This window comes from Scyliorhinus canicula, chromosome 7 (genome assembly GCF_902713615.1).
Source record: "Scyliorhinus canicula chromosome 7, sScyCan1.1, whole genome shotgun sequence".
Lineage (NCBI taxonomy): Eukaryota > Metazoa > Chordata > Chondrichthyes > Carcharhiniformes > Scyliorhinidae > Scyliorhinus > Scyliorhinus canicula.
This window is the reverse complement of record NC_052152.1, coordinates 118,923,536-118,935,784: the sequence shown is the minus strand read 5'-3', so window position 1 is coordinate 118,935,784 and position 12,249 is coordinate 118,923,536. Positions and strand designations below refer to the sequence as shown.

General features: G+C 48.2%; 1 protein-coding gene across 1 annotated transcript in view; it reads right to left on the bottom strand.

Moving 5' to 3' along the window:
- Nucleotides 1-2,455: 2,455 nt before the first annotated feature.
- Nucleotides 2,456-12,249, bottom strand: part of vwa8 (von Willebrand factor A domain containing 8) — a 489,820-nt gene continuing 480,026 nt past the window's right edge. Inside the window, exon 45 of the mRNA XM_038802772.1 lies at nt 2,456-3,865. Within this exon, the coding sequence (XP_038658700.1) occupies nt 3,757-3,865 (109 nt within the window). The 3' untranslated portion in view covers nt 2,456-3,756. The remainder of the gene's footprint in view (nt 3,866-12,249) is intronic.

Here is a 12,249-nt window from a genome sequence, read left to right as displayed (position 1 = left end):
CCCCCCAAGATTTAGCATTTGAGACAGTCAGAGGTAACCAATACCACACCTTGTTCCAACTTTCTAATTCCCTTGCCCATGGCAGAAGAATTACTCAACATTTGATAATATTACGAAAGTGAGACCTCCCAACGGACTAAGACGCTTTTGAATGGCCGAACCAAAGTCCTTAATTCTTCCGGAAAGAGGAATATTTATTGACTAAATTAAGTTCTCCATAATTTCATGAATCTAAAACAGTAAGATTGATAATGAAATCCAAAGGCAGTGAGATTGGGAATGGAGGTAAAACTTTTGTCACCTCTAGACTAGATAGGTGACTGATGGCTGGCACATACACGATGGGCCAAAGGGCCTCTTTCTGTACTGTGATACTCTGTGGCTGGTTCTCCCTCAATCTGTTCTCTGCGAACTTGATGCCATCAGAAAATCTGCTGTCATGCCTGAACTCACACCAAGTGCTGTTCGCCTATCATCCCTGTGCTCACTGACCTATGCTCCAAGTCAAGCAGACCCATCTTTGTTTTCCAATTTCTCCCTGTGTCTGAAATCTTCTTCAGCCCCAAAACCCTCCAGGTTATCTGTGCTCATCTGTGCTCATTCCAGCCTCTTCAGCATCTCCGATTCTTATTACTCCACCATTGGTCACTGTGCTTTCAGCTGTTCTAGTCCCAAGGCTCCAGTGTCTCCTCCTAAATCTCTCAGCCTCAATTTCCTCCTTTTAAAAAAATAAATTTAAAGTACTCAATTCTTTTTTTTTCCATTTAGGGGCAATATACTGGCGACAATTCACCTAGCCTGCACATCTTTAGGTTGTGGGGGTGGAACCCTCGCAGACACGGGGAGAATGTGCAAACTCCACACAGTGACCTGTGGCCGTGACTGAACCTGGGTCCTCGCAGCATGAGGCAGTACTACCCACTGCGTCATCGTGCTGCCCATCAATTTACTCCTTTAAGATGTTCTTTAAAACCTACTTCTCTAACCAAGCTTTTAGTCATTTGCCGTAATATCTTCCTATCGAGCTCGGTGTCAAACGTGAATCGCCCCCGTGAAGCACCTTGGGGAATTTTACTACATGAAGGCTGGGATTCTCCATCTGATTACACTGGCGGGATTCTCCGGTCCCGCTATCATGAATGGAGTTTTAGCTGAGCGGCAAATTCTCCGTTCTCACTGGCAGCTCGAACTCGCAAAGGAGAATTCCGACCTAAAGTAGCTACATAATACAGGTGTTGTTGTTGGATTTATGAGAGGGTAAAAACTCTCCACATTGTTTGGTAATCAGGAGCTATTTATTCCAGAAATAAAGAGTTGTACTTTTCATGAGCTCAGGATGATCCAGTATCTTGCAGCCAGTGAGATACTTCATGGATCGTAGTCACTCTTGTAATGTGGGAAAGGTGAGGGTCGATTTACATAAGAACATAAGAATGAGGAGCAGGAGTACCCTTAATCCCTTTATTCTTCAAAAAACTATCTATCTTTATCTTAAAACAATTAATGAAGGAGCCTCAACTGCTTCATTGGGCAAGGAATTCCATAGATTCACAACCCTTTGGGTGAAGAAGTTCCTCCTAAACTCAGTCCTAAATCTACTTCCCCTTATTTTGAGGCTATGCCCCCTAGTTCTGCTTTCACCCGCCAGTGGAAACAACCTGCTTGCATCTATCCTATCTATTCCCTTCATAATTTTATATGTTTCTATAAGATCCCCCCCTCATCCTTCTAAATTCCAACGAGTACAGTCCCAGTCTAATCAACCTCTCCTCGTAATCCAACCCCTTCAGCTCTGGGATTAACCTAGTGAATCTCTTCTGCACACCCTCCAGCGCCAGTACGTCCTTTCTCAGGTAAGGAGATTTCTACACTGCGAGACTATACAAGCAGCAATGAGATAAGAGCAGGGTTTTTGTGATGTTGTTGGAAGATTAAACATTGGTCCGGACACTGTAGGTAAGTTTCCTTCTCTTTAACTTCCCATCTACCTTTGAGCATCCAGCACCTCACTGAGAAACGGCCGCACTGCCTCAAGATGCACTGGAGCAGGGGCCTGTACTGAGCCACAGCTTGAAACTGGGAAGATTTTTATTTCATACCCATGTGATAGAATAGCAGAAACTACAGTCCTTAAAATGGAACTGTAGAACTGTTTGAAGGAAAAGGAGAAAAAAGATGTGAAATGGGTAGGGAAATGAGATTACACGAGGTGGTAGTGTAACGAATGCCCTCCTTCTGTGTCATAAATGACTATATGAACAGGCAAAAGTAAATCTGACTAACAGGCTTTCAACGTGCTATGAATTTCAGAAATCTACAAATACCTAAATGTGTTAACTCTTCCTTGAGCTTTGTAGAGTGATACTCAATCAAGCCGAGCCACAAGCATTGGTGTTTACATGGCACATGAAATGATGATAATCCTTAGGGAATAATAATTAATTGCGATAATGTATTTGAGATGATAAACATATTGAACTTTATTCTGTATGTATATATATATATATTACAATTGAAATCATCTTTTGACCAATATATCATTCATAGTCACCTTCCTAATATTCCAAGCAATCTTGTGTGAAAATTACATCCTCATATTTATTTTTTTACAAATTAATTCCTGAGTCTATCTTCATGCATTGGATTTAGTAGAGATCTAACTCACTACAGATCATTGATAATCAGTGGCTATGCTGTGGAAAGAGTCTCGCCGGCATCAACTCTCTCGAATATTCAGCCAGAGCTTCTCAGGAGCTACTCTGCACATATTCTGAGAATAACATTTGAAAGAGGGGAGGCAGAAAGGGAAGTGTGGAGAGCTGACCTATCAATAGACAGCTACCCTGGCAGTGGATAGTCACCGAGTCATCCAGCACAGTGAGTATAGGAAGAGCCATGCAGAGTAAGAGTGTCTAGATGAACATCAGCCAGTTCTTTTCATATGAATTTTACTTTGACACCATTCCTATTTTAGAGTTTGTTGTGTAGCTCTCAACTTCAGCCCCTATCAGCGACACCGATCCTTGCTACCAGTGTGCGTGGCAACATCAGATCTCTTTCCCTTAGCTTTATGTACGTTTTCACCAGGTTTCGTTTTGAGCGGAGGAATTTCTCCCTGTCCTTCAGTGGCTTGGAAACGCGGTGGCTTTTGGTAAAAGGTCAAATCCACCAAATGTGGGTGCAGACTCGATGGGCCGAATGGCCTCTTTCTGTACTGTAGGTATTCTGTGGTTAAATGCCCTGAAAGTCTTTCCAAATCAGCTTCTGGCTGCAGGGACGCATCTCATCCTGAAATCAGAGTACTTCAAATTGCTTTTCAATTCATCAAAATCAAACAAAGGGTTTAATACTCTTTCTCCAGGAGATTGGAGAAATCTACTAAAAGGAGTTTAAAAGTGAGATTATATTTTTGTAGTGATTACCAGCGGTGTTTACGTGTATCTATTTTCTGCTGGTGCTCTTTAAAACAATCTGTTTGGAAGGTTATAGAGATCAGATGCAGAAAAAAGTCACCCCTCCATATTTAGCTGAGAGCCCTCAAGTCCTCACTTCTGTGTGAAGCATGTTTCATGACAGAGAATCTTCCTATCATTGTCCCAAACTCCTCGGGGATGTCCACCAACTAAACGTGACGGAGGGGTCATTGCACTCATTGTATAGATGTCCAGCCGCAGCCTGCAAACACAGATAAATCAATTCTCAATGTATTTTTTCCCACCATCTCCTGGTGCACATCGCTACCACTGGGATAAATCCTTAGGCCGTTGACAGCATTGTGGATGTGAAGATCTGTTGTAGAATCTGCGGGATTTGCTTCGCGTCCATGGCGACAAAGGACCTCCCAGCTGGCAGAGTCTGCTGCAGCCTAAGATTCAGGACAAATTAACATTGCAAATTACACAGGAAAGCGAAAGAGCTCTGAAAGGGTTTTTTTTTTGGGGAAAAGGAAGTTTTTTGGGCTATTATATAACTTACAATACATGCGATTATATCACATGTTAATCTGGCAGTGATGAGCATCAGTGAGGGGAAGCACTCAGAGCACTGAATGGCAAATTCCTTTCAAACAACTCTGCTTCTACAGAAATCACTCAACATGGTTCAATTCACAAAGGGCCAGGGGCAGCCTTTGACAAGAGAAGCTTAAGTACTGTTCAACTACGATTGAAGATAGGAATCCTGTATTGGTTACATCGAATCATTGTATATTATAAAACCAAATGTTTTTAACCAGATCTATGAACCAAAATGAAACTACCTCAAATGTCAAAAGAATGTCGATCGTTCCTTAACCAACAATTGACACAGTTTCCTTAATGAGGGCTCTGGATTACTTTCGTCATCAAGGTGCAACACTGGATACAAATGAAAATTGATCCATTACGCAAAAAACCCACAAAGCCTTGTACAGCAAAGAGCCTTTTTGACCAACAATTACACTGAGTTGTGATTTGTACCCAGTTTTTATCTGAGCCCCTCAGAATGTAAAACCAGAGTTCGCAGGAATGGGCAAAGCCTGTTTCTGCACTTGCTAAGTTAGGAGCATACGAACAGGTGAAGGCCATTCAGCCCCATAAGCCTGTCCCACCATTCAATGAGGTCATGGCCGATCTGTACATTCATTCTAACTACTTGCATGATTCTCTAACTGCCTTTGACATCAAGGCAGCATTTCACCAAGTGTGGCATCAAGGAGCATTAGCAAAACTGGAGTCAATGGGAATCACTCTCCACTGGTTAGAGTCATACCTGGCACAAAGGAAGATGGTTGTGGTTGCAGGAGGTCAATCATCTCAGTCCCAGGATATTGTCACAGGGGTTCCTCAGGGTAGTGACCTCGGCCCAACCATCTTTAGCTGCTTTATCAATGAGCTTCCCTCGATCATAAGGTCAGAAGTAAAGATAACAACACGTTCAGTACTATGCACGACTCTTCAGATACTGAAGTAGTCCGTTTCCATGTGCAGCAAGATCTGGACAATATCCAGGCATGGACTGATTAGTAGCAAGTAACATTCATGCTACACAAGTGGCTGGTGATGACCATCTTCAACAAACGAGAATCTAACCATGATCCCTTGCCATTCAATGGCATTGCCATTGCTGAATCCCCCGCTATCAACATCCTGGGATTACAACTGACCAGAAACTGAAGTGGACTAGCCATATAAATACGTAGCTGAAAGAGCACGTCAGAGGCTGGCTCCAAAGCCTGTCCACCATCTACAAGGCAAAGTCAGGTGTGTGATGGAATACCCTCCACTTGCCTGAATGAGCGCAACTCCAACAACACTCAAGGAGCTCAACACCATCCAGGACAAAGTAGCTTCTTGATAGTCCAACGTTTTAAGGAGTCAGGAGATGAGCTATGTGTTGTAGAATTTTCATGTGGCTGGTCCATTTAAGTTTTTGGTCGATGGATGTTGGTGAGAGTTTCAGCACTGGTAACGCCATTGACTGGTCAGAGGAGATGTTAGATTCACTCTTGTTTGAGATGGTCATTTCCTGGTACTTTTGTTGCATGAATTTTACTTGTCACTTATCAGTTTAAGCCTAAATTTGTCCAGATATTTCTGCATATGGAGAGAGATTAATTCAATGTCTGAGGAGTCGTGAATGGTACACCGCAACAGCTGAGATGGTTGGCCTCCAACAACCACAAACATCTATCTGTGTTTGGTATAACTCCAACCAGTGGAGGGTTTTCCTCCTACGAATCTCATTGACTTCAATCTTGTCAGGCCTCACCAAACTTGGTTATCAATGAGACTGACTTTTTATTTTATATCTATCAATTAAATTTAAACTCCCGCCTCAGCCATGGTGGGATTTGAACTTATTTCTCGGAGCATTAGTCTGAGCCTCTTGATAACTAGTCTAGTAACGACTTCCGGTTGCGGTGGTGCGGAGCTAAGCCGCACATTTGGTAGCTCCCGCTATTTTTGGTCTTTTGGGCTCTTTTAAGGGCCTGCAGCGGTGCTGGTTGGACTTTTCCACGGGTGGGAACACATCCACTGTGCTCATCTGCCGGTGGATGGACTGGACCAGGAGCGGAGCGGTCAAAAAAAATCGGCTTTGGTGCAGAGAAAGATGCGAGGCAGGAAAAACAAGATGGCGGCGGGCGGGGAACCGGCAGCGTGGCAGCAGTGGGCGCAGGAGCAGCAGGAGCTGCTCCATCGCTGCTTCAGAGAGCTGAAGGCTGAGATCCTGGAAACGTTTAAGGCCTCGCTGGACAAGCTCATGGCGACTCAGACGGCTCAGGGTGCGGAGATCCGAGAGCTACAGCAAAAGGCTCGGAGAGTGAGGACAAACTCCTGGGCCTGGCAGTGAAGGTGGAGTCGCACGAAGCGCTTCACAAGAAATAAGACCATAAGACATAGGAGTGGAAGTAAGGCCATTCGGCCCATCGAGTCCACTCCGCCATTCAATCATGGCTGATGGGCATTTCAACTCTACCTACCACCATTCTCCCCGTAGCCCTTAATTCCTCGCGACATCAAGAATTTATCTATCTCTGCCTTGAAGCCATTTAGCGTCCCGGCCTCCACTGCACTCCGCGGCAATGAATTCCACAGGCCCACCACTCTCTGGCTGAAGAAATGTCTCCGCATTTCTGTTCTGAATTTACCCCCCTCTAATTCTAAGGCTGTGCCCACGGGTCCTCGTCTCCTCGCCTAACGACAAAACAGTTTCTTTGCGTCCACCCTTTCTAAGCCATGTATTATCTTGTAAGTTTCTATTAGATCTCCCCTTAACCTTCTAAACTCCAATGAATACAATCCCAGGATCCTCAGCCATTCATCATATGTTAGACCCGCCATTCCAGGGATCATCCGTGTGAATCTCCGCTGGACACGCTCCAGTGCCAGTATGTCCTTCCTGAGATGTGGGGCCCAAAACTGGACACAGTACTCCAAATGGGGCCTAACCAGAGCCTTATAAAGGCTCAGTAGCACATCACTGCTTTTATATTCCAACCCTCTTGAGATAAATGACAACATTGCATTCGCTTTCTTAATCACAGATTCAACCTGCATGTTTACCTTTAGGGAATCCTCGACTAGCACTCCCAGATCCCTTTGTACTTTGGCATTATGAATTTTCTCACCGTTTAGAAAGTAGTCTATGCTTGGATTCTTTTTTCCAAAGTGCAAGACCTCACATTTTCTCACGTTGAATTGCACCAGCCATTTCCTGCACCACTCTCCCAAACTGTCTAGATCCTTCTGCAGCCTCCCCACTTCCTCAGCATTACCTGCCTGACCACCTAACTTCGTATCATCGGCAAACGTTGCTAGAATGCCCCCAGTCCCTTCATCCAGATCATTAATATATATGGTGAACAGCTGCGGCCCCAACACTGAACCCTGTGGGACACCGCTGGTTACCGGCTGCCATTCCGAAAAAGAACCTTTTATCCCAACTCTCTGCCTTCTGTCAGACAGCCAATCCTCAACCCATGCCAGTAGCTCACCTCGAACACCATGGGCCCTCACCTTACTCAGCAGCCTCCTGTGTGGCACCTTATCAAAGGCCTTTTGGAAATCCAGATGGACCACGTCCACTGGGTTTCCCTGGTCTAACCTACTTGTCACCTCCTCAAAGAATTCTAACAGGTTCGTCAGGCACGACCTCCCCTTACTAAATCCATGTTGACTTGTTCTAATCCGACCCTGCTCTTCCAAGAATTTAGAAATCTCATCCTTAACGATCGATTCTAGAATTTTACCAACAACCGAGGTTAGGCTAATTGGCCTATAATTTTCCATCTTTTGTCTTGATCCTTTCTTGAACAAGGGGGTTACAACAGCGATCTTCCAATCGTCTGGGACTTTCCCTGACTCCAGTGATTTTTGAAAGATCTCAACCAACGCTTCCGCTATTTCTTCAGCCACCTCTCTCAGAACTCTAGGGTGTAGCCCATCGGGGCCAGGAGATTTGTCAATTTTAAGACCTTTTAGCTTTTTTAGCACCATCTCTTTTGTAATGGCAACCATACTCAACTCAGCCCCCTGACCATCTATAATTTTTGGGATATTACTCATGTCTTCCTCTGTGAAGACAGACGCAAAGTACTTATTAAGTTCTCCAACCATTTCCTCGTCTCCCATCACTAGCCTTCCGGAATCAGTTTGAATTGGCCCAATGTCTACTTTGGCCTGTCGTTTGTTTCTTATGTATTGAAAGAAACTTTTACTATCATTTCTTATATTACTGGCTAGCCTGCCTTCATATTTGATCCTCTCCTTCCTTATTTGTCTCTTTGTTAACCTCTGTTTGTTTTTGTAGCCTTCCCAATCTTCTGATTTCCCAGTGCTTTTGGCCACTTTATAGGATCTCTCTTTTTCTTTGATACATTTCCTGACCTCCTTTGTCAGCCATGGCTGTCTAATCCCTCCCCGGATAATCTTTCTTTTCTTGGGGATGAACCTCTGTACAGTGTCCTCAATTATGCATACAAACTCCTGCCATTTTTGCTCTGCTGTGTTCCCCACTAGGGTCTGCTTCCAGTCGATTTTTGCCAGTTCCTCTCTCATGCCCTCGTAATTACCTTTATTTAACTGTAACACCATTACATCCGATTTTGCCTTCTCTCTTTCAAACTGCAGACTGAACTCAACCATATTATGATCGCTGCTTCCTAAGTGTTCCCTTACTTTAAGATCTTTTATAAAGTCTGGTTCATTACATAGCACTAGGTCCAGAATAGCCTGCTCCCTTGTGGGCTCCATGACAAGCTGTTCCAAAAAGCCATCTTGTAAGCATTCCATGAATTACTTTTCCTTGGATCCACTGGCTACGTTATTTACCCAATCCACCTGCATATTGAAGTCCCCCATGACCACCGTGACCTTGCCTTTCTGACATGCCTTTTCTATTTCCCGGTACATGTTGCGAAATGGCTGGCAAGGATGGAGGAGATGGAGAACCGCTCCCGTTGGAAGAACCTGCGGATTCTGGGCCTCCCGGAGGAGCTGGAAGGTTCGGATTTGGTTGTGATGCTGAACTCGTTAATGGGCGTGGGGTCGTTCCAATGACCCTTGGAGCTGGAGGGGGCCCATCGAGTGCTGTTGAGGAAGCCCAGGCCGAACGAGCCGCCTAGGGCGGTGCTGGTCCGCTTTCACCGCTTCGTTGACCGTGAGTGTGTGCTGAGATGGGCGAAGAAGGAAAGGAGCAGCGGGTGGGAGAACGAAGAGATCAGGATCTATCAGGACTGGAGCGCGGAGGTGGCGAAGAGAAGGGCTGGTTTCAATCGGGCGAAGGGTGTGCTTCACAGGAAGGGGGTGAAGTTTGGCCTGCTACAGCCGACTCGCCTCTGGGTCACTTACAAGGACCACCAGCTCTACTTTGATTCACCGGAGGAGGCCTGGGCCTTTGTCCAGGCAGAGAAGTTGGACTCGAACTGAGGACTGGGGGGGCTGGGGAATGATGTACATAGTCCGGAGGCTCTGTCCTCCTTGGTATCCTTTCGTTTTTATTGGCTGTGTTTGATGTTGCCTTTTTGCTGTTCTGCTTTTTCACTTTTTGGGGCTGTTATTTATTTATTGGGGTGCTTTTTCGTTTTTTCACTGGTGGAGGGTTGGGGAGCTGTTCGCGGTCCCGCTGGGTCATGTGCCGTCTTTTTCCCGCGTGGTGGGTTGGGGGGGCGGGGTTTGGGATAGAAGTGCCGGCTTTCTTCCCGCGCTGGAGGAGTAGTGGGCGGGGCCGGCACTGGGAGTGGGGGAATGGTGGGTGTGTTGCATCGGTGGGGGGGGGCCGTCGGGATAGCGGGAGCAGCCGGGGTCAGCAGGAGTCGCCTGACTTACGGAAGTACAATGGTAGGGGTTACGCAACTAGGGGGGGGGGGGGGGGGCCCTAGCTTGGGGGTGGGGGGGGGGGAGAAAGTAGGGGGGTGTACCGGGTTGCTGCTGCAGGGGCCGTAGGGGAACGGCTGATGAAGGAGGAGGGGTGGGGGGGGTATGCCACCGTGGAGAACGGGCCTGGGGGTTCTCCGGGCACGCGGTGAGCCGAGGGAGAGCTATGGCTGACCGGCGCAGTGGGAAGTGGAAGACCCCCCAGATTCAGCCGGTCACATGGAACGTGAGGGGGCTGAATGGACCGGTGAAGCGGTCCCGGTCTTGACGCACCTGAAGGGGCTGGGAGCGGACGTGGCTATGCTCCAGGAGACGCACCTTAAGGTGGCGGATCAGGTGAGGCTGAGAAGAGGCTGGGTTGGGCAGGTGTTTCACTCGGGACTTGATGCGAAGAATCGAGGGGTGGCGATTTTAGTTGGCAAGAGCTTGTCGTTTGTTGCGTCGAGTGTGGTGGCGGACAGTGGAGGTAGATACGTAATGGTGAGTGGTAGACTTCAGGGGGAGCAGGTGGTTCTGGTCAATGTGTACGCCCCCAACTGGGACGATGCGGGCTTCATGCGGCGAATGTTGAGCCGGATCCCGGACCTGGAGACGGGGGGTTTGATACTGTGTTGGATCCGGCTCTGGATCGTTCGAAGTCTCGGATGGGTAAGAGGCCGGCGGCGACCTCGGTGCTGAGGGGGTTCATGTATCAGATGGGAGGGGTAGACCCTTGGAGGTTTTTGAAGCCAGGGGGTAGGGAGTTCTCCTTTTTCTCCCATGTCCACAAGGCTTATTCCCAGATTGACTTTTTTGTTCTCAGCAGGGTGCTAATCCCGAGAGTGGTGGGGGCGGAGTATTCGGCGATAGCCATATCTGACCATGCTCTGCATTCGGTGGACCTGGAGCTGGGGGAGGGGAAGGATCAGCGCCCGCTGTGGAGGTTAGATGTGGGGCTTCTGGCAGAGGAGGAAGTATGTGGGCGGGTCCGTAGGGGTATAGAAGGGTATTTAGAAGCCAGGTGGTTTGGGAAGCGCTGAAGGCGGTGGTTAGAGGGGAGCTGATATCCATTCGGGCGCACAGGGAGAGGGCGGAGAGGGAGGGGCTGGTGGAAGAAATGGTAAGGGTGGACAGGAGGTATGCGGATGTCCATGAGGAGGGGCTTTTGAGGAAGCGTCGCAGTCTCCAAGCGGAGTTTGATATACTGACCACCCGGAAGGCGGAGGCGCAGTGGAGGAGGGCGCAGGGGGCGGTATATGAGTATGGGGAGAAGGCAAGTCGGATGCTGGCCCACCACATCCCGGAAACGGGAGGCAGCGAGAGAGATAGGGGGAGGCACAGATGCAGGAAGGAACTTGGTGCGGAGTGGCAGGGACATTAATGGGGTGTTCAGATCCTTTTACGAGGGGCTGTACCGGGCGGTGCCCCCTAGGGAGGTATGTGGGATGGACCGTTTTCTGGATAAGGTGGAGTTCCCAAGAGTAGAGGATGAGCGGGTGGAGGGTCTGGTTACCCCAATCGAGTTGGAGGAGCTGATGGAGGCGCTGGGGAGCATGCAGACAGGGACAGCACCAGGACCTGATGGGTTCCCGGTGGAATTTTATAAGAAGTTTTCAGATCTGCTGGGCCCGCTGCTTGTGAGGACCCTGAATGAGGCGAGGGAAGTGGGGGCTCTGCCCCTGACGATGACTAGAGCAATAATCCCACTGATCCTGAAGCGGGATAAGGACCCCCTCCAGTGTGGGTCTTACAGGCCGATTTCGTTCTTCAACGTGGCGCAAAGTTGTTGGCTGAGATACTGTTCAGAAGGGTGGAAGATGTGGTCCCGATGGTTATCCATGAGGACCAAACAGGGTTTGTGAAGGGAGGCAGCTGAATGTCAATGTACGGCGGCTTCTTAATGTTATGATGATGGCGAAGGCGGATGGGGAGGCGGAAATAGTGGCATCGATGGATGCGGAGAAAGCTTTTGACACGGTGGAGTGGAGCTACCTGTGGGAAGTGCTGAGGAGGTTTTGGTTTGGTGAGGGATTCATCAGCTGGGTTAGGTTGCTGTATAGCTCCCCGGTAGCGAGTGTGGTGACGAATGGGAGGTGGTCAGAGGACTTTCGGCTTTCCCGGGGGACGAGGCAGGGGTGCCCCTTGTCTCCCCTGCTCTTCGCGTTAGCGATTGAGCCCTTGGCCATGGCGCTGAGGGATTCGAAGAACTGGAGGGGGATTGTGTGGTGGTGGTTGGGGGGGGGGGGGGGGGGGGGAGTGGTGGGAACACCGGTTGTCGCTGTACGCAGATGATTTACTGTTGTACATCGCGGATCCAGCGGGGGGGATTCCAGAGGTGTTGAAGATACTTGGGGAGTTTGGGGATTTTTCGGGCTACAAGCTCAACGTGGGGAAGAGTGAGCTGTTTGTGCTGCAC